At 41.9% G+C, this 23,046-nt stretch overlaps 1 protein-coding gene across 9 annotated transcripts in view; it reads right to left on the bottom strand.

Annotated features, from left to right (window-relative positions):
- Positions 1-14,211: 14,211 nt before the first annotated feature.
- The window catches only part of FSHR (follicle stimulating hormone receptor), a 167,438-nt gene continuing 158,603 nt past the window's right edge, over positions 14,212-23,046 (bottom strand). For 7 of the 9 annotated variants that reach the window (XM_073896872.1, XM_073896874.1, XM_073896877.1 and 4 more), the window contains 3 exons: positions 20,152-20,337; positions 19,602-19,802; positions 14,212-15,628 (listed from right to left, as the gene is read on the bottom strand). In XM_073896872.1, coding sequence (XP_073752973.1) covers positions 14,404-15,628; positions 19,602-19,802; positions 20,152-20,337 — 1,612 coding nt within the window. In that variant the 3' untranslated portion in view covers positions 14,212-14,403. The remainder of the gene's footprint in view (positions 15,629-19,601; positions 19,803-20,151; positions 20,338-23,046) is intronic. The other 2 variants (XM_025868743.2, XM_073896879.1) reach the window with 1 other exon arrangement.

Here is a 23,046-nt window from a genome sequence, read left to right as displayed (position 1 = left end):
GTACCTAAATATAATGGGAATAAAGCACTCAGTGGATGGGCTGCATACGATAAATGGATACAGCCAAAGACCATAGAAAGACAAAAACTACCAGAACAAGGAATTTCTCCATAAGGCATCAGAAAGGGATGGCTAGATGGCACATTGAGAGATCAGGATTGAAGTAAAAATTCCTCTCAACAGAATCACAGAAGGGCAAAGACTCTGAATGGGAGGGACACAGAGTACAGAACAGGAGAGGTGACCTCACACGGAGACATTCCACAGTGACAGTGAATGATATGAAAAAAAGAAAATTCTAAAAGCTTTCAAAGATGATAAAGCCTCGCACCCAAAAGGAATGAGAAAATCAGATTATAGTCCTACTTTATGGGATCATACCTATATACTTTATAGAACCCTATGTATATAATCAACAGCTATGCTAGATGGGGAAAGTAGTAAATTATTATCTTCAAAGTGTCAAAGAAAAGGCAGTAAAACTATAATTTTATAAGGAACAAAATTATCTATTTTTTATTTTTTAGAGATTTTATTTACTTGCCAGGGAGAGCGTGAGAGTACAAGCAGGGAGAGTGTCAGGCAGAGGGAGAAGCATGCTCCCTGCTGAGCAAGGAGCCTGACGTCAGACTGGATCCCAGAACCCTGGGATCGTGACCTGAGCCAAAGGCAGATGCTTAACCGACTGAGCCACCCAGGTGTCCCAAGGAGCCAAATTATTTAAATGTGAGGTTGACATACAGATATTTGGGGGCATGTATGTCTCCTTGTAATTGCTACCAAGGGTTCACTGCGAAAGAACTTCTCAAAGATGTATTCTAGCTAGAAGTGAAATGACTCCAGGAGGAACCAATTAAATCCAGGAAGAAAGGTAAGTAAGTAATGGACAAACGCAGAATGCACATTATTTTAAATAGAAAACGGTTACTTTAAAAAAAAATGGGCCATGAAATTAGGCCATGAAAGATTTATCATTAAATCTCACAGAATCAACCTCATGCAGACCAGTTCTCCAACCACAGAGAATAAGACTTTTCCTTAGAACACCTTCCTAGAAGTTGAAATTCTAAGTTTCAGGATATGTGCATCTTTACTTGATAGAACCAAATGGAGTTCTAAAGTTCCATGAATCTCTCCCTGTGAATTAAGGTTGGGAGTTTACATTGGAATTGCATTGAATTTATACATTGGTATAAAGTGAATGATATCTTTATAATATCAAAAGGTCACATTGGAGAACATTTTATCTTGCATTAGGTCAAATCTAAACAAGTTCTATAATCTTTGTGAAAGTCTTGCACTTCTTTTAAGCAATTAAGAAATGGTTGTTTTTAAGAGTCAATAGTTGATTACATTGACTCTTGTTTCCATGACTACCATCCTTTCTAGTACCCTCCCATTGCCTATGAACTCTTCATGGGTCTGGGATGGTCAACTCGCACAGTCATGGTATTCTGGAAAGTCTAGTTCGCCCTCACACTTGAACAGTGTTGGCAGAAAGGGTATGGGGTTGTGCATTTTGAAGTTATGGCTGAGTTTTACCAAGTACTGATTTCTGTTGATAATCACGCCTTCCTGATTGATTCTCTGTGCCTGACACTCACACCAGAGCCCATGCTGGGCCCTGGCTATATTCTGGTCTGAGCCCTGGCCCTGGAGGAATCTGAGTCTAGTTTCTTTCTTTGATACATGAACATCCAATTTTTCCTGTACCATTTATTTAAAAGATGATTCCATTGAGTTATTCATGGTTTCCTGGTAAGTATTAGTTGACCATATATTACATTATACATTATTTCTGGGCTCTTGATTCTGCTCCTTTGGTTTATGTGTGGGTTTTTATGCCAGTACCACTGTTTTGATTACTATAGCTTTGTAATACAGTTTGAAATCAGAAAGAGTGATGCCTCCAGCTTTATTTTTCTTTTTCAGGGTTGCTTAGGCTATTCAGGTTTTTTTTTGTGGTTCCATACAACTGTTAGGATTGTGTTTTCTATTTCTGTAAAAAAAAAAAAAATGCCATTGGAATCTTGATGAAGACTGCATTGAATCTATAGGTGGCTCTGGGTAATAGGGACATTTTAAAAACATAAATTTTTCTAATCAATGACTGTGGAATATCTTCCCACTTATTTGCGTCTTTTCAGTTTCTTTCATTGATGTCTTAAAGTTGTCAGTGTACAGATCTTTCACCTCTTTGGTTAAATGCACTCCTAAATATCTAGTTGTTTTGGATGCTATTGTAAATGGGATTGTTGTCTTTCTTTTTTTGGGGGGAAAATTTGTTGTTAGTGTATAGAAATGCAACTGACTTTTGTATGTTGATTTTTTTTATCCTGCAGCTTCATGTATTCATTGAGTAGATCTAACTGGTTTTGTGTGTGTGTGTGTGTGTGTGTGTGTGTGTGTGTGTGTGTGTGTGTGTATGTATGAAGTCTTTAGGATTTTCTATAAAATCGTCATATCCAAACAGCAAATTTTGCTTCCTCTTTTCCAGTTCTGAATCCTTTATCTTTCTTATCTGATTTCTGTGACTAAGGCATCCAATACTATGTTGAATAGAAGTGGTCAGAGTAGGCACCCTTGTCTTTTTCTTGATTTTACAGGAAAAGCTTTCAGCCCTTCACCATTGAGTGTAATATACCTGTGGCCTTCTACTATACGGTCTTCATTATGTTGAGGTACATTTCTTCTATACACAATTTGTTAAGTATTTTTAATCATGATGTTCAATTTTGACAAATGCTTTTTCTGCATCTGTTGAGATGAACATGAGTTTTGTTTTTTTGGTTTTATTTGTTTTTAAATTCTATTTATTTGACAGAGACACAGCAAGAGAGGGAACACAAGCAGGGGGAGTAGGAGGGGGAGAAGCAGGCTTCCTGCTAAGCAGGGAGCCCCATGCAGGGCTCAATCCCAGGACCGGGAGATCACGACCTGAGCCGAAGGCAGATGCTCAACGACTGAGCCACCCAGGCGCCCTATGAATATGAGTTTTAATTTTCAATCTATTAATAGGATGTATCACATTTATTGATCATGTTGAACCATCCTTGCATCCCAGGGATGAATCTCACTTGATTGTGGTATATGACCTTTCAATATACTATTGATTGGGTTTTTTTTAGAATTTTGCTGATAATTTTTCATCTGTATTTATCAGGAATATTGTGTCCTTATCTGGCTTAGGTATGAGGATAATATTGGCCTCATAAATTTGGAAATGTTTCCTTTCTCAATTTTTTGGAAGGGTTTGAGAAGGATGACGTTAGTTCTTTAAATGTTTGGTACAATCCACCGGTAAAACCATCTGGTCTTGGGTTTTTCTTTGTTGAGAAGTTTTTGATTACTGATTCAATCTCTTATTGTCCTATTTAGATTTTCTATTTTATCATGACTCAGTCTTCATAGGTTATATGTTTATAGGAATTCATCCATTTCTTCTAGGTTGTCCCGTTTGTTGGCATCTAGTTGTTTATAATAGTCTTTTATGGTCCTTTGTGTTTCTGTGGTATTAGTTGCAATGTCTTGTCTTGAATTTATAGTTTTGTTTCTTTGGGTCCTCTCTTTTTCTTGATCTATCTAAAGGTTGTCAGTATTGTTGATCTTTTCAAAGTTGTCTTAGTGGTTTTCCTGTTTCCTCTTTCATTGAATTGTTCTGATCTTTATTTACTTTCTTCTGCTAACTTTGGGCTTAATTCTTTTTCTAGTTCTTTGAGGTGTACAGTTAGGTTGTTTGAGATTTTAGTTTTGTCTTAATGTAGACTTCAGTATAAATGTTTCACTTAAGACTGCTTTTGCTGCATCCCATGAGTTTTGGTATATTGTATTTTCATTTGTCTCAAGATAATTTTGTTATTTCCCTTTTGATTGCTTTTTTGATATACATCGATTATTCAGGAGTGTGTAGTTTAACTTCAACGTATTTGTGAATTTTCCAGCTCTTTTTACTGATTTTTGGTTTCATTCTATTGTGGTCAGCAGAGATATTTGATATAATTACTACCATCTTGAATTTGTGGATACTTGTTTTGAGACTTGACATCAAATTTTTCCTAGAAAATGTTCCATGTGTGTTTGAAAGGAATGTATATTCTTGTACTGTAGGTTGGAACGTTCTGTGTATGTCCAAGTCCATTTGCTCTAAGTGTTGTTCAAAGCCACAATTTCCTTGTTGATTCTCTGTCTAGATGATGTATCCATTGTTAAGAGTTGAGTATTAAAATTCTTTATCTTTTTAAAAATATATTATTTTTTTTGAGTAGGCTTCATGCCCAGTGTGGAGCCCAACCCAGGGCTTAAACTCACGACCCTGAGATCAAGACCTGAGCTGAGATCAAGAGTCAGATGCTCAACTGATTGAGCCACCCAGGAACCCTGAGTATTAAAATTCTTAACTATTGTATTACTGTTAATTTCTCCTTTTAGTTCTTTTAGTATTTGCTTTTTATGCAAATGGTACATATATGCACAATATGCAATTGGTGCATATAAAGCAAATACTAATAGAGCTGTTGCAATGTAGGGTGCATAAATATAATTCTTACATCTTCTTAATTATTATATAATGATCTTTTTTGTCCTTTTTGACCATTTTTAGCTGACAGTCTATTTTGTCTGCTATAGGTATAGTTACCCCTATTTTTTTTTTTTTTTGAAATAGTTTTACCATCTCTTCACTTTCATTCTGTGTGTTCTGAAAGATAAAGTGAGTCTCTTATAGGCAATATATTATTGGCTCTTGTTTTATCCATCAGCCATTCTATGTCTTTTTTTGGAGAATTGAACCCATTTATGTTTAAAGTAATTATTGATAGGTAAGGACTTACTATTGCTATTTTGTTGTTTTCTGACTCTTGTAGATCCTTTGTTCCTTGCTTCTTGGTGTCTTCCTTTGTGATTTGGTGACTTTTGTGATGGTATGCTTTGACTCCTTCATCATAATCTATTTTATCTGTTATAGGTTTTTCCTTTGTTGTTACCATGAAGCTAAAATAAAAGATCTTAAATTTGTAACCTCCTTTAGCTGATAGCAACCTGTGTTGGCAAACAGAAATACTATGCTCTTGATTTCCACCCCACCCCCGAATTTTAGATTACTGATCTTACCATTTATGTAGTTTTTTTGTATTGTGTAGCCAATAACAAATTAATATTTTAATACATTCATTTAACTTTTAAACTAATTGTAAGTGAATTATGAATTGCCCTCATATTAGACAACTAGACTCTGACTGTATATTTACCATTACCAGTGAGTTTTACACATACATTCATAGGTTTTTACAATGTTAATTAGCATCTTTTTATTTCCAGTTGAAGAATGCCCTTTAGCATTTCTTGTAAGGCAGGTCTAGTGATGATGAACTCCTGTATGGATGGAATTAAATTTTCCCTTGTCAGTTTCCTGAACCAGTATCTGAGGAAAAAGAAGACCACCTACACATTTTTGTAATCCTGCTGCCTATCACAATGCCTACTCCCTAGCAGAGGCTTAATAAATTTATGTTGAATGAAAAAGCCATGTTTGAACTGCCTTTTTAATAGATGGGGTAGGCACATCAGACAGGCAAATGCTGGGTTGGTTTTCTAGGCAGGGAGCATAGTGCATGCAAGGGCATGGCAGTCTGAAAGACGAGGCATATTCCAGGAGGAAAGGTTTGAGAAAGGCAGTAAAATACTGAGGGAGTCAGGGAGCAGGTTTCTGAAGGGGAAGACTTCAGAGGGATGGGGGCAGTTTTGGAAATTTTAAGGATTATGCCTGCATGACAAAGTACAAGAAGGTGTAAAGCACTGGGAATGAGTAATTCAAAGGATTGGGAAGCTGTGAGGTCCAGGCTGGGAGACCCATGAGGGTGCTGAAGTCCCCAGGAAGGTGCTGGATTGAGGAAGGAAAAGGAGAAGGGCAGAGAACAGGGTCAGCATGGATGTGTCCCAAGTAAAGATGACAATACTTGCCTGCCAGCTCTGTAGGTCTAGGATGAATTTCAGGTCTTTTCAATCCAACAGCCCCTGGAAAACTGTTCCCAAAGGTGTGATCAGAAGGATGCTGAAGAATGATGGTTGACTCTCCTCTCTTCTCTTAGTCATTACCACCTGCTTGTTCCCTCCTAACTAGACTGGGCTTTACTTGGGGACTATCATGGTGGGGAGATGGCATGTTGGAGGGAGCTGCTATGTTTCCTTTAAGTGTCAGCAACAGGTCCCCTCTGCCTCTGGCTGCCTCGATCTGCCCTCACAGATTTGAGACCTCGTGTTCTCACAGACCGCAGAGTGACTGTGGGCAAAGGAAGCAGGAGGGACTGTGAAAACCTTTCTTCTCTCATTAACCACTGTTCTCCGTCTCCTTACAGCTACACAGATAGTGTTGTGATTGCAGTTTGTATATTAAAATATTTTTATACTAAATATATTTGGTCTAAAAACAAAAAGCACTTCATCTAGGAAAAAAGCTCGAAAACCTTGAGTAGTTCTCTCAGTAGTGGGGATGGGAGGCTACCCATTAACCTCCACTTTTTTGTGCAGACCATTAACATCTGCAGGACTTAGGTAAATGTGCAAATGGAGGTACTGACCTACAGCTCCTCCTGTGTCTTCCCATCCTGATTCCATCCAGCGTGCCTGGTACACTCCAGCCTGTACCCTGAGCTCTATTAGCACCCTGCAAACAGTAATCTTCACGCCTTGTGGTATGCATGCTGGGGGTGTAGTTTACCATAGCAAGGACAAGGCAGACCCTGATTATTTGGGCAGGAGGTGTCAGGGCCCCAAGTATTAGCATGTTCAGTGCAGGCTTGGGTGGTCATGTCCCCTGGGCCTGTGGACTCTGAGACTCCTTAGCAGGGCTGGAGCACGCATGGCTGCAGGAGGGCCAGAGTGGGGCCCTCCAGTGTGGTGTCAGGGCAGGGACATAGCTGCCCAGATCTATGGGAATTTTTGCCCTGACGTCGTTTCATTTTTGAAATGACTGATTGTGGCAGAGAGAGGGTCCCAGGGCATGCAGCGGTCTTGCTTCAAAAAAGTTGACTTTTCTAAGGATAAACAAAAATACACACAAGTTAAAGATTATTTCTTTCTTGAGGAAATGAAAGCATGTTAACCACTTTGGTTCATGCCCAAGTATGGTCCGTGAGTTAGGGCTGGTCCTGGGTTAGAGTATACTTCATGGACTTTATCTTCCCCTGGCTTTTCCTGAGCTTAACTGCATTCCGGTCAGGTTGACCCTGTGCTTAGGATCAGGAGGAAAAATGATGTTACAAGGAATTAGTAAAATGTCTGCTTACCTGAATGCCGGGCTTTGCTTTGTGACTCCAGTTTTCTTGTTCATTTGATTAAATTTATACCATCAAGGCTTCACCATGACCAGTGATCACCAGCTTATGAAAATGCAGTAGCTGCTCAGCTGCTGGTCCAGTCTTGCTTTTAGAGGTGTCTCATATAGGCTACTGCCCTTTATTCATGCTAAGACCGGTGTTTGCAGTGTCCTTACTTTTATGGCACTCTAGGAAGGGGATAGCAGGAGACTTGAACTCTGGTCTCACTCTGCCTTCCGTTACCTGCCTGACCCCACATAGGCTGCTCAACCTCTGAATGGCAATTTCTTCCTCTATAGCGAGAGAACCCTTCCTACCTCACAGGAATATTTTGAGGATCTAATAAGCCAATGCAAGTCAAAGTCTTCTAGAATGTGTGAAGCCCATTGAAACTTAAGAGATTATTATCACTGTGGTATGAACAATTTGTCATATCCTTTACAAAGTGACAGCTGTACAGGAGAGCAGCTTTGCTGTCGGGAGGATGGAGAGATGAGGGTAGAACAGGTAAAGTGGGGCCGGGGGACCCAGGAGGATGAGGTGGAGCACATTATTAGAGGAAATGAAAAGTGGCTGGAATTCAAGATTTCCTCGTGTTCAGTGCTAGGAGAGGCAATCTGTGTATATCACCTCAGTTAATACTGCAGTCTTGCAGATACTTTTTCTATCACTCTGCCTTGACCTTTTCTAGAATGAAAGAAAACAAAATCATCTGGCTCCTTATACGCCTTGTCTTTGTCCCTTACTCCATTCTGCCACCCACCTTTTCTCTGCTCTGGGCACACTGACTTTATTTTTCTGGAACATACCTAGCTCACCCTAGCCTTTTGCACTTGCCGCTCCCTCTGGAACACACTTCCCTCAATATCCACATGTCATATTTTCTACTTCTTTCCTGTCTTTAGTCAAAAGTCACTTTTCCAGGGAGGCCTTTAAAATATACTTTGACATTTCATACCCTACCCTGCTTCCCTGATTTGTGTTTTGTCATTAGCACTTGTCACTGTCTAGCATGCAATACATATTATTTAGCTTGTGTGTCCTTTGTTACCTCTACTAGAATATAAACTTAACAAGGGCAGAATTTGTGTCTCATTATGTACCAGTTTTCAGTGACTGGCATGGTACTTACAGTAGGCACTCAATAAATCTTTACTTGATGGAAGGATGGATGGATGGATGGATGGATGGAAGGAAAACAGAACCGTGTGGGCTTCTTCAAAGTTAGTTTTTGATTTCTGGAAGTGGCCACCAGTGATATAACTTATTCTGACACCGAATCTTTACATAACTACAAATGCTAACCATTATGATTTTTTGATTAGACTCTCCCACAAGTAACTTTGCTCTTGAATTTTGATCTAAAGCTGTCTATAGAAATACATAGAAAACTAAGCTGCCGTAAAACCTCCAGATATCCTAGGAAGACCTGGGCTTAACACACCCGCCAATGCTCTATCAGGTCAAGGTGGATAGAGGTCTTTCTGGGCCATTTCCTGAGGAAGCACTTACCCTCGCTTGTGGTATTTGGGAGCCTGGGTTGGAAGCATCCCGTGCTGTACTTGGAATAGATGGAGAGGAGAATTTTGTTGGGATTTCTGAAGAGCTGTGGCTTATAAAGTACTCCGATCACTTTATAGACAGAGGTAGTGTATTCCTTTTTTTTCTTTTTTTTTAAAGATGTATTTATTTATTAGCACATGTGCGTGAGCGGTGGGGGGCGGGTAGGGGCAGAGGGAGAGGGAGAGAAGCAGACTTCCTGCTGAGTGCGGAGCCTTACTTAGGGCTCAGTCCCATGAACCTGAGGTCATAACCTGAGCCAAAATCAAGAGTCAGATGTTCAACTGGCTGAGCCACCCAGATGTCCAAGGCAGTGTATTCTTACTGGTATTTTTCAAGTTTTCTTCCTTTTCTTCTCTTCCTCCCCTCTTATCCTACCCCCCCGCCCCCCCCCCTTCGTTGTTTTCTGCATTTTTTATCCTTTTGGGTGATTTTTTTTTTTTTTTTTTTTTTTTTTGTGAGACAGGAACCCTGTGGTATGGCTTCTCTGAATGAAACTGAATGAAACAACTTAAAACCTTGTCTACCCAAACCTTATCTTCAAGGAACTCATTAATACCTGGAAGTTTAAGTGACCCTAGCTAATGACATGTGAGGGGGAAAATACCCTGAAATTTCACTAAAGGCAGAGCAAAAATGCTCTTTGTATCTTATATGGTGAGTATCCCTAAGAATAAGATATTTTATATTCTTCTCCTCTTGTGTTTGTTTATAAGGAATGTTTCAAGGTTCAAGGGATTCTGTGTTAAGAAAAGGAAGCAAGAGCTGTGCACAAATAGAGTGCTCTTACAATTTTGGGATTTAGTACATTTTTTGAGGCCTATCTATCCAAGAAGAGAGCCCCGGGGCTGTGGGTAGTGCTATTGGAGAGAATAGAATATTAGGAAGACCTTGGGTCCTGAAAAGCATTGAGCTTCCCTTACCTTTTCTGATGTCTGAAATGAGGAGGCTTTGAAGACCTTCAGAAATATTTTCTTATTGCTCATCCTTTAAACTAGATCCTGGGGCTCCAGATCATTGTATGTGGAATCCTGGGAAGTCTAGAACATGATGATATGACCAATGGACCTTTCTACTGGAATCCAAGGCTGAGTCTAAGTCTTTTTTCCTTCTATCTCTTTTCTTTGTCCTTTTCATTTTCCATATCTTGCCTTGAATGAGTATTTCTTAGGTAATGTCTGACTCCAGTGGTTGCCTTCAGATTTGAGCAACTTCTAGGGTTTGTTGCAGGGAGGACAGACTGACATAGGGAGAAGGAGTTGGACTATGGGCAATGGGTAGAGGGAGAGAGGAGTGAGGGATGAGAACATAAAATGTGAGGTGTGAAGGTGTCCTATGCTTCCTGACCTTAAACTCCCTGGCTTCATCTCATAGGCGAGGATTTGGGTTAAATCAGGTTGTAGGATGAGATTGCCTAGCCACCATTCCTTCCCCTGAAACTTACCCTTCCACCTTCCTAGCTGGCAGAGTTGCCCTTGGACTACAGAGGCTAAAAGTGGCAGATTTCACTTTGCTATCTCTTTTGCTGCCAGGGTAGTAATCTAAGACAACAGGAAGAGATGTTTGCTAAGGGTCTTCTCGGAGAAATTTTCTTCCCTTTGAAAAGTGAAATACAAGGAAGGAAAGGTCTATTTTTGTTTCTAGATTTGGTCACATCTGCATGTGGCATCTGTAATTGCTATAGCTTCGCTACCAAGGGAGAATCAGGACTGACGCTGCGAGGATGGCAGGGCAAAAACATGGAGGGGTCCTGGGTTCTTGGGACCGCAGAGCCACCTATCCACATCTGGAGCATCCTAGGGAATTGGCCTTATGGCTCAAGCCAATTTTAGTTGGGATTTCTGCTACTTGAGCTGAAATCATCTGGACGGGAACTAGCAAGCACACCCTCATGGTTGGGCTTTATTTTATGCTAACTTTTAGTTTCTTTAATGTTACATATTAAACTGACCAAACATCCTATATACTTGTCTTTCTCCAATGCCCTTTACTATCCAGAAGGTGAAAGTTCATTCCTTGATTGTCTTTATAAATTTTCCTAATAGAAAGTTTCCTAAATAAAAAATTACTTAGTGAATCCAAAGCTTATGGCCATCACACTAGAGTTAAAAAAAAAAAAAGTTAGTTTCAGCAATCTTTTTCTGATTTTCTAATGAATGCTATATGATGCTGGACTAAATAAGGCAAAGTGTCAATCCTGGTAAGATCTGCAGCATGTTGGTGATGCGAGTACAGAAAAGCCTTTCTTCTTGTTTTATTCCTCCTTCCATATATCCCTTCCAGACACAAGGTCTGAAGGGTTCTCCATGTGTAACATACACTGAGCTCTGTAGTAAGGTACGGTCTTGAGTGCCATGCCCTCCCTCCCCCACCAGTCCTGTTTCTGTATGTGGCAAGATAAAAATTGTATTAATCTAGGTACCTATCTCATCACTTCATTCTGCTCACTGAAACCTTCTGGATTTACTCCTTCGCTCTCAGTTCTGAGCCCTCCGAGGAGGATTCTACATTGTCTGACTGTTTCTTAGGCAGTGAAAGAGAATCTGGAGCAAAGGTGGAGCGGAGGAAGGTGATACGAGAGGCTGGCCAGGATGGGACTGAAGGGATTCATGGTAGGTAAAAGTTTGAGGAGAGAGCCATGGGAGCAGGTCCAGGCTGAGGTCCTGGAAGAGAAACTTAGGCAGGGCTGCCAGTCACTCAGTTTGCACAAGGATGGCCAAACGCACTGTTGACAGCCCAGTGTTCATTCGGAAACATCGGTACCTGGGCTGTGACAGTTAATATTTTGAGTATCACCTCTGGAGTCGTGGGTACTTGACACATCTCTGGGAGATATAGGTCCTCTGTGATGTTAGGACTGGAAATAAAAGTTTTATAAAAACAATGTGGGATAACAGTTTAGTTTAGTTATATATATTTAAAATCTGAGTTTACTACTCTGGGACTGAAGCATCGCTCCAGGAGGCACAGCCTATAGGTGTTACCTGTATAATCATTTCTTTTTTTTTTTTTTTTTTAATGGGAAAAGAGTGATTGGTACACTGGACTCCAAATGTTTTTATTCAAATACAGGAAATGTAGGAAGTGCTTTTCCCTTAAGACTTGTCTTAAGAGTTTAGAAGCACTAAATTTAGCTCCCTATAAATATGTTTGCTTTTTTGAGAAAAGTCTTATCTCTTACCAGGAAGTGTTGTAGTGATAGGGTGATGGAACAAAAGTCTGATGAGCTTCTCTTGTTGTATATTCATCTTTAAACATATTCTTGCCTCTCAGAACCACTATCTGTTAAACCAGCGTGTCATCCACAGCTAAGCTGTGAAATAATTAATATTGTATCCTATTTTTAATTTAGCTTCTACTTGCTTTTGAGTCCAAATTCAGAAGCATATTCTCTTTGGACAAAACAAGGAAAAAGTATGACTGCAGATGGAGCTGGGACAGCCCATAGTGCGGCAAACTGGTATGGGGAGCAGGGAGGAAAATGCTAAGCGAAAAATGCTTTATTTTCATATGGTACTAGGCTAGTATTCTCCAGTAGAAATGGAACATGAGCCACAAATATGACCCACATAGGTAATTTTAAATGTTCTAGTAGCTCCATTAAAAAATGCAAAAAGAAATAAATTAATTTTAGATACACTTATCTCAATGTGTCTAAAATATTGTTCCAATAGGTAGTCAATATCAAAAATTACTGAGATGTATCCCTTATTTTTTTGCACTTTTTAAAATCAAGTGTGTCTTTGGTACTTAGAGCATGTCTCAATACAGGCTAGCCATATTTCTGGTGCTCAATAGCCACATACACTCAGTGGCTACTGTACTGAATAACATAGGTCTCGACTATTTCTAAAGAAAATCATTCTATTTTTCACTTGATGCTCCTAACATACCAAAATGGTGCCAGGGCACATAGGCAGAGATGACTGCTTTTCCTGTCAGCCCTATAAGGACTTCCTTGTTAATGCATTTGGGACCGAGTTATGAAATGTTTGCCGTAGGGCAAGAGGAGGAAGGATTGGCTTTAACACGGAAAGAGGATATACTCTGAGAGGAGACTCAAAACCTTGTGAGGTGGTCTTGGCACAGTACCTGGTGAAGATTTATGGTTGGTATTTATGGTCCAGTTTATCCAGATGGTGTCTTTCATGAAAATAGATATGGTATTTATCAAGAACAATATGGTATAATGGAATGAATTCTAGATTGAGGGTCAGGAGACCTGGGCACTAGTCCAGGCATTGGTCTGGGGGGAAAGAAGTAAACTAAAGTTCACCAAGCCTGTTAGTACCCATTTTCGTACCCAATTCTTACAATAAGCCCAATAGGTAGGAATTAAAACCAACACCAGTTAACAGAGGAAGAAACGGAGCCTGGAGAGGTAGCGTCCTGGCTTATTATAGATTCAGGATAAGATCTCAATTCTAATTCCAAAGCTGCTGTGTTCTTAACATTATAACCTATATGCATGCCATATAGTAGGTTCTATCTTCTACGAATGAGGGTTCAACTAAAGAAGCAGAACCAGGCATGCATGCATGCATGCAGTAAATATTTGTTACAGGGAATTGGCTAATGCAATTTTGGAGGTTGGTTAAGCAATCTCTACAGAGGATGTCATCTCTACATCCGATGCTGGAGCTTAAGTCCACAGGGGAGGCAGTGATAAAGGGAAGATGATGAGCATGCTGGAAGCCACAGCATGAGCTGAACCCCATGAAATCAAACTGAGCGCCATTTCCATCTTGTTGGCTCTCCCCTTGGTCATGAAAGAATTCTGCGGAAGCTGGGATTCTTCATCGTGGAATGAAGCACATATGCCTGGCCACAGGAGTCAGAGAACTGGGGCAAGGTGGAGCACTTGCAGGCCCAGGAGCTGCTTCATAGCTGTGAGCTGAATCAGCTGATCGGCAACAAAGTGTAAGAATGACAAAATGGCTAGGGCTTCCCTTAATCTCTTTTCCCAAGAATCTTCCCTGTGGCCCACCCTGATGGGAAACACATGAGGGAATTCTGGGTAATGTAGTTCAGCCTATTCAAGTTGACACATAACAAAGCCATCACATTGGGTACTCAGGAAAGATTTGTTAAATGAATGAACATTGTGCTGCTTCCCTTGGAAGTTCTCTGGAAACCAGAACACCTAATCCTGGTTCTGCCTCTTACAAGCCAAGCCACTTAATCCTTTGAGTCTTGGTTTACTTGTCTATGCAACTCCAAGAACAATCCCTGTTTTGCCTATTTAATAGAACTTTTATAGGGATCAGTTGAGATGATCTGAACAAAAGCACTGTGAACATTGTAAAGAAAAGGACAAATGTAATGCAGTACTGTATCGCTTTAATTATGAATGTTGTTACTACTTGAACTTCCTAATCGATCAGCTGGAGTAGTTCCTGAGCAATTCACCTTCTAGGTGTGCCAGGAAGATTAAATAGTATGGAGTATGTAGAAGTACTCTGCCGTAGCCTATACTTCAAAGGTGAGACTTCAGTTACCATTCAACACGGTGGTATTTGCACATAATGTGTTAGTTCTGGGCTAAATGGCTTAGAGGGACGAGCATGTAATTGGCAACCCTCGGAGCTGGAGGGCAGTGGCCATTTCTCAGATGGGAGTTGTGGGCAGTGGATAAAGTTTCTGTCCTGTAAGTCTGGGCTTGGATTTCATAGCAGCCAAACTTGCTCAGCAAAATGAAGAAATCCCTGCGGAAGTTCTTAGTGAAGATGGCATAGAGGAAGGGGTTGGCGCAGGAGTTGATGGGATAGAATAGGACCAGGAGGATCTTTGACTTGGATACTGTGATGAGGGGCACCTTGAGGGAGGCAGAGATGGCGAAGAAGGAGATAGGCGCCATGCAGAGGAAGTCCGTGAAGATGAGCATGGCCATGCGCTTGGCGACCTTGGTGTCACTAGAGGAGGACACGATGTTGGGGTTTCTCACTGTGAGGTAGATGTGCACGTAGCATCCACAGATGACCACAAAGGCCAGGACATTGAGCACAAGGAGGGACATAACATATAGCTGTGACAACGGGCTGTCAATATCCATGGGCAGGCAGATGCTCACCTTCATGTAGCTGCTGATGCCAAAGATGGGAAAGAGGGCAACTGCAAAGGCAAAGATCCAGCCTAGCAGCATGACACCAGCAGCGTGGCGGAGCTGCACTTTGCATTCTAGCCGCATGGCATGGGTGATGGTGTGCCATCTTTCCAGTGTTATGGCTGTCAGAGTGTAGACTGAGAGCTCACTGGCAAAGACTGTGAAAAAGCCAGCAGCATCACAGCCTGTGCCAGTTTGCCAGTCGATGGCGTAGTTGTGGTACTGGCTTTTGGTGTAGATATCAACTGATGCAATGAGCAGCAGGTAGATTCCAATGCAGAGATCGGCAAAGGCCAGGTTGCACATAAGGAACCGGGGGACTGTGAGTTTGTATTGGCTGGTGATCAGGATCATCAGCACTATGATATTCCCTGTGATGGCCAGGATGCTGATAAACCATATCAAGACTCTGAGAATATCATGCCCCATGATATCTTCACATGGATTGAACGCATCTGGCTTGGGGGAGCAAGTCACATCAACCACTTCATTGCATAAGTCATAGTCAAATTCACTGTACATCATGTCAAATCCTTTGGCGTAACTGGATTCCTCATCTTCTGCCAAAGAGATTCTCTGACCCCTAGCCTCGGTCATATCCTCGACTTCTTGCCTTAAAATAGATTTGTTGCAAATTGGATGAAGCTCAGAGCTAGAAAAATACAAAAAGGAACAGAATCAACATCCTGGATCCAGAATGGGCAAATACATCCCTGGTTTTGCACAGGGTAGAAATGATGGGGTTTCTTCCTGGTTTTTTTTTTGTTTGTTTGTTTCGGTTTGTTTTTTTTCTCTTCTCACAGTCTGCCCTTGAGGCTAAGCTCAAGGGTTAATGGTGCTTACTGTAAATGAACAGAAACAACTTGTGTATATATTCATACATTTGGATGGCCCACTGGGGAAACCATCTGGCCACAACCTGAATGTGGGAGGAAGGCGCGTGGGACTAGCTAAACTTTGTTGTTAAGTGCGAATAATCTACAGACCTAATACCTACTCCACCCTTTGCCTTCCCCCTTTCTATTCAGCTCTCCGTTAATATGCCTGAGTAGGATACAATGCTATTCCTCTACTCTCTACTCTAGTTGCTGGAAGGTCTGGACTGTTTGCTGACTGAAATGAGAACTTAGTTGCTTCTTTTATCTACATAAAGCAGAGAAGCTCAGTCTGTGGTCAGTTGCCAGCCAGCACCTTTCCCTGGGTCTTTGCTGCTCACACTAGTGGGAGGTCTGTGATTTGCCTGAAATGTTACTGAGGGTCCTATTATTCTCTACCAGCTCACTTCCCAGGAGCCACAATAGGCCCCAGGTATATATTGGTCTGCAAGGGAAACCTGGCTCTCTCATATTAAATAGTTATCTAGTGAGTGCTGAGAGAGCAAACATGGGTTGCAAGGAGGGGGATTTCTAATCATTCTGAGATTATAACTTATTCCCTGGGGAACTGGCTCTTCTCGGGCTCACTTTTTTGTCTTGGTTTTTCTTTTAAGCCCAAATGTACAAGAGGCCTAGTCAACAAAATAGAAGTACTTTCAGAAGGGATTTGCATGAAAACCAGATGATAAATATCCTACCCATATGGGTGGATAGTGCATGTAGAGACGGGGGGGTAATAGTTCTGTTTTGAAGCAAAGGCTTAAGGAAAGGAGATGTTTTACACCAGGTCTCTTTTTGGATGGAAAAAAATTTCACATAAATACATACCCTTCCTCCCACTCTCCCTCCCTGAGAAGCAATCTCACAGCAATGTTAAGTGACTTCATTTCTCTCAAACCCTAACATAATCTCATATGAGTAGGGAAGTAGGTATTTAAACCCTTGAAAGAATCCCCCATAAAGAGAGAGCAGCTGGGGGAGTAGAGGAGGTAAAGGTGGCATTTGATACTGAAGGCGGGGTCCTGGTTAAGTGTTCCAACATACTGACTGAACTTTTCCCTGTCAACATCTACAAGAAGAGGCTATTAGGGAGAATGCTTTCCTTTTCTCCCCTCTGGGAAGTGAACTGAATTGCCAGGAAGTCATCGTCCCTTGGCCCAAGGACTCTTTTTTTTTTTTTCCCCCCCCCCACTCCTCTGGAGAATGTGTCCTCTTTGTTTTTAGAGACTGGTTGGGCTTCTCCCATCACTCACAGGTTGCATTAATGGAGCAAAACAGTAACATACATGTAATTGAAAATGCCAGAGAATCTTTCGGTTCCATCAGAGATCTTACAAGAAAGGTGAGACAGAGCTCAGAGATGGGCCCTGGGGGAACAAGAGAAGCACTATGGTCCTTCATCTAACTTGTGATTCCTAAACCCTGTCATCGGATTAGCAGCAGCCCAATTCTAAGAACAGAAAGTAAGTAACCTGGTGCCTGCAGATGACAATTCGGTTCATTGAAACAGATCTGACTTAACCATCTAGGGACAGTCTTTGCTTCCTGGGGCTTATGTTGGCTTCTGTGAAGATTCTTACTGTGGATAATGCTCCTAACTTATGTTAAATATTGATGCTTCCCTTTCCTGAAACAGAAATGACCCAATCACATGAGTGTAGAAAAGGGACTTGAAGCCTTCCCGGACTGCCTCCAGACCCCCTGGCTCTCACCCTTTCTAGGTCCCTATTATAATTTACCATCAGGGCCTCCACATATAAGTGTATATCACTTATAATAGAAACAAAAATAGAAATGAGGGAATATAGTCTTGCCTTTGTAGTACCTTAGCAAATAATAAACATCATAAAGAGTTGGGAATTCAGGTTAGGGTCATTTTAAAAAGTGGTATTCTTGGACCTTGATAAATCATTGGACAGGTTCTTGGGAAGTGTGTAACGGAGTGGCCTAGAGTCTGAGCTTTGGAAACAAAGCAGAGGGTTTGGATCTGACTCTGGTTGGTGTTGGTCAAGTTATTTACTGTCTCTGAGCCTCTGTTTCTGCCTCTGAGGAGGGAATAAAAATATTATTGCCTTTACGAGAATTATATGAGATAAAGTTGCAAAGAATCACAGAGCTGGGCAGTGAGAACTGAGCCAATGTGAGCAATACCAAGACAGATGACCGCATGACTTCCTGAGTTCATGCTGGGGGCCAGGCCCTGTGTGAGCACTTAGATGTCTATGCCACAGTGCATCAGTTTAAAATCTTGTTGTGAAGAAAAGGCCTAAATAAAACTAACATCACAAAATGAGCAAAATAACATTACCAGCTGAGTGCAGAACTCTGACGAAGAGCTACATGGTTCAGGATAGATCAGGTGTGTAGTTAATAAGGTCTTTCGGTGATAGTTCAGGAGGGCCGTTGACAAAACCTCACAGTCACAAGGGCCTAACGTTTATATCTTGGGCATTGTTGTCAAATGAGGATTGGAAGAACAATTGTATCATACAATTTTAAGCTTGCATCTTGTTACTAAAACACACCTACTGTGGTATACAATGAAATGCCACCGTTAAAGAAAAAAAAAAAAACAACAACCCTGCAGTTATCTTATGAATAGCATACCTATTTAATTTTGTGTTCGTAAGTTTGTTAAATACAGAGACTAAATGCCCGCTGCAATTTTTGTTACTCTGTTTTGGCACCTCTTGCTAGGAGAGGGGTGGGCCTCTCCTTTGCTCTACCAGACAGGCCCTGATGGTAAATTATAATAGGGACCTAGAAAGGGTGAGAGCCAGGGGGTCTGGAGGCAGTCCGGGAAGGCTTCAAGTCCCGGGACAATATGAGACCGACCTAGAGATTTCCGGTTGAGAAGAACCCCGAAGCTACACGTATGCCACCAGGGGTGGCAAGACCAGCGGAGTCTGAGCAGGACAGTCAGGTAACATATTCCTGTGGCATGTTAGCACCTGGGCCAGACAGCAGATTACATGCAGTTCTTACAGTGATCTTGACAGCCTTTGAGATTTCTGCGGAAGGGTATGAGTTCCAGGGTTTTGTTGGTAAATTGGTATCTTTCTTGCCCCGGCTGGAATAACTCTTGTCTGGAATACAAAAGAGGCAAACCTTGTGCCTCAGCCCAAGCCCTTACACATTCTAGTCGTCAGGAAGAAGTTCCCTGACCCATGGGCTAATGTGTGAGGAGTGTCCAATTCTGGAGAGTGCCTCCCTGATGCATGGTATTTCTGAAAAGTAGCCCTTTTCCTGCAAATCCTTCTAATGGGTGTGAGTGGGGACTCCTAGTTACTTGGACAACATTTTAGATATATACCGTGCTTTGTTTTGTTTTTGCTTTATCTTGCTTTTGAGCGGGGGCTAAGTCTACATGGGCAGGTGAATGTGTGTTAAAGGTTGAACAAGAGAGGAGACCGTACCATGCAGTGGAATGAGGACACAGGGAGCTGTGTTAGTGCTGGGGTGCTGCACAAGAGTGTGTAAGTCATCATCTGAGTGTGAGTGCATGGTGTGGATTGTGTCAGTGAGCTCGGGGAGGGTGCGGGCTTTGAGAACTCCTGATATCCGGTGCATTCTATATGCAATGGATCCTTTCAATGTCTGGAACTTTTATGTGCAATCTCCAAAATATTTCCTCTCTACTTTATCCAGATCCTCTGTATGATTTCCTCATCTTTTTTAACCAGTTGCCTCCTGGTTTTTATCTCTGTCTGGATTACCCTCTTTTTCTGGGCTTCTTCAAATTTGACCAACCTTGAAAGCCAAAGCGAACAGATGTCCCAATCTTTGTCCTCCCTGTGAGGTGCTAGCATCCGAAGATGGATTAGGGAGTCTTGGAGGGGTTGGGCTGTACTGTGCGTGTGTGCGTCGGTCTCTGGTGTGGCCGTTATCCTTCTCCCCTCAAGAGTTGACTTGGCTGCTTTCTGGGACACACATAGGTGGCACAGTGTGGGACTGGAAGAATAAACCCATATTGGTACCAAGGAAAAAGGGAATGAATATTCATGAAGCATCAGCTATGAGTCAGGTGCTATACAGTCTGGAGTTTTTCATGTTACCTCCCTTAATATTTGGAAGGTGATCTACCATTGTGTGTAGCCCTCTGTCGTGAGCCCATTCTCAAGAAAATTAGAAACGCTTCACAGTACTGAAGCTTTGATCTAGAATATGCCTAAGGGCTTTAACCTGGGAGGTCTTTTAAGTGGATTCTCGTCATGCTGCAGATATATAGAAGTTGTGGACCAAGTTCTGCACTGGAGAAATGTCCAAGTGGGGCTCAAGGGTTGGACATGGAAAGACTCACATTTGCCGTCTCCAGTTTGCGAAGGCGCAGCAGTGGCTAGGGTAGGTGAGGCTGGCCTCCGTGAGAGCGACAAACGTATCCAGACTGGGAAGCTTTTTCAAGTTGTATGTTGACCTGGCCCTCAGCTTCTTCAGATTTTCTAAGCCATAGCTAGGCAGGGAATGGATCCTCGTTCTTGAAATGTCTCTAGAAGGATAAAACATAAATATAACATGATTATCATGGACCTAAAATTTTCTGCTTGGTTGGCAGGCAGAATGGCAGACACAGTAGGGATATTCTTAACATGGGTGAGGAGGGAGATGCCAGTAGATCCAACACACCTCAGTCAGATCCGTATACAGCTACTAGGACATTTGGTCTCCTGGAGCCCTGGCCCTTGTGTTTGCATTAGGAGGACTTAGATAACAGGTCTCTCTGATTCCCAGATATACTCACATCCTGCCTGACCTGGGGCTTGACTTCAGCCATCTCCCCTTTTAGAGTCTGTCTTGAAATGGACCTACGTAAGTTAGTGGATATCTAAAAGATTGAAGCCATTTCCTACCCAATGTGAAGTCAGCTATAAAAATATCTGTGATGAGCTAGGGATGGAATCTGTGGCCCAATTTCAGAAAAGGGTAAGAAGAAACATACCATAAGGGGAAGAGGAGTCTGGTGGGCAGTAGAGGCACCCTCAGCACGAAGTCCAAGTGGCGCCAGAGAGTGGTGGGCACAGCATAGCCGGACTAGCCTGTATATGTTTCCCACCCCTCTACCTATTAGCCCTGTGACCTTGGTAAAGTCATGTCATTTCTCCATGTCTGTTTCCTCAGCCATACAATAGGAATGGTCATAATCCTAGCTCCTTCAGAGGGTTGTTGGGACAGTTAAATGAGTTAAAAGTACACAGAAAACTTCCTGGCTAATAGACAGCACTTAATGACTGGTAGCTATTCTTATAAACATCTCTGTCTGTCTGTCTCTCTGTATCTCTGTCTCTGCCTCTGTCTCGAGTACACAGTTGTCCTTGCTTTGTAGGAGTCTCTATCGGGGCAAATCAGCGGGGATCTATGGAAGCCCCCAGAAATGGACCATCTAATCAGGGCCGTGTCCCTGGAGGGCTCCGAATCCCATTCTCTCTGGCACCTGCATCAGTGACATTAGGTGCTTAGCTGGCAGCTTGGTTGGCAGCTGCAACTCTCAAAACAACCAAGACCAGCTGGTGGGAGCAAGGAACTTTCAATAGTACCAGCTTAGACCTGTTGGGGCCGGCAAGTTGGACATGAAGGAGTGCTTCTGATGGGGGTCATAGCAAGTGATGACCGGAATGGACTCATCTCAGCACACTTGGATATATGTGGAGAAGGAGATTCTTCTCATGTCTGCATTCCTCTAAGTCAAAGCGGTGGGTACTCAGAGCAATGAAACTTGGGGGTATGAAAATATATTTGCTACCACATATGTTCTCACAGTCTGGTGAAAATTATATTCTCAAAACTTTGTTGTCATTGCATCATTCGTTTGATTTCTCAAAAATTCTTAATGCTTCGTTTTGTCCAATGAAACCCACCCCAACTGCTTCTCTCTGTCACCTCTTTCCCAATCAAACTTAAAATAGTGACATCATTTATTGATAACTATTTCCTCATAATCCAGTCCAGTTTCTTTCTAACCCCTAGAGAAACAATACTCAACAAGGTTGTCTCTTCATTCTAAGCTTCTCCATTTCTCAGTTATATTTCGCGTGTAAAACATTCCTCCTTTCTGAGACTTTTTCATGGCATCACATCCTCTTTAATTTTTTCCGACATCTTTAACTTGTGATTTTGTTACTCTTTCTCCTCTCTCTTTCCTTTAAATATTGGAGTTTCTCCAACCTCAGGTACCTTTCTGACTGTAAATAACCTTCCAGGTGATGTTACCCACTTTGTTGGTTTCAAATACCAGGGATATGCTAATGGCTTCTGAATGTAAATCCCAGCTCAGATCCTACTTCTGCACCTCAGGCCCAGATCATCAGTTGTCCATCAGACCCCACCATTTTAATGACTTTCAAGTATGAAAACTAAATTTACCACCTTCCATGTAAATGTGTTCCTCCTTTTGTTTTTTTTCCATCTCAGCGAATGACTCCTCCATTTCCCCCCGTTGTTCAAACTGGAAACTGGAAGTCTTCCTTGACTCCTCACTCTACCTCACTTGGACATTGGGTTTTTTGTCTTCTTAGGTCCGACTTTATGTCTCTTTCAAATCAGTCCACTTCTCTGCCACTGCTTTAGTTTAGGTCACCTAGAGAAAGGCAGTAGTCTCATAACTGTTCTTCTTGTCACCATGGCATTTGTCAGGGTTCTCCAGAGAAATAGAACCCATAGGATATAAAGGGATACATAGGAAGAGATTTATTATGGGAATCACCTCATGGGATTATGGAGGTTGAGAAATCCTGTCACATGCCATCTGTAAGCTGGAGAATTAGCAAAGCTGGTGGTATAATTGAGTCCAAGTCCAAAAACCTGTGAACAGGGAGGCCGCTGGTCTAAGTCCCAGAGCCCAAAGGCCTGAGAACCTGGAGCTCCAATGTCTGATGCCCAGAGAAAATGGATATTCCAAGTCCAGAAGAAAGCAAGCACATTTGTCTTTTCTTTGCCTTTTTGTTCTTTTTGGGCGCTCAGTTGGTTGAATGATGCCCACGCACATTGGGGAGGGTGATCTTCCTTACTTGGTCCCCTGATTCAAATGCTAATTTCTTCTGGAAAGAGTCTCATAGGTAGACCCAGAAGTGTTTTACCAGCTATCTGGGCATCCCATGGCCCAGTCAAGTTGACAAATAAAATTACCTGTCACAACCATCTCTCTCTCTCCCTCTCTCTCCCTCTCTCTCTCTCTCTCTCTCTCTCTCTCTCTCTCTCCCTC

This window comes from Callorhinus ursinus, unplaced genomic scaffold (genome assembly GCF_003265705.2).
Source record: "Callorhinus ursinus isolate GAN/ISIS: 27379988/994484 unplaced genomic scaffold, GSC_fseal_2.0 scaffold10, whole genome shotgun sequence".
NCBI classification, from domain to species: domain Eukaryota; kingdom Metazoa; phylum Chordata; class Mammalia; order Carnivora; family Otariidae; genus Callorhinus; species Callorhinus ursinus.
This window is presented reverse-complemented; position numbering and strand designations above follow the sequence as displayed.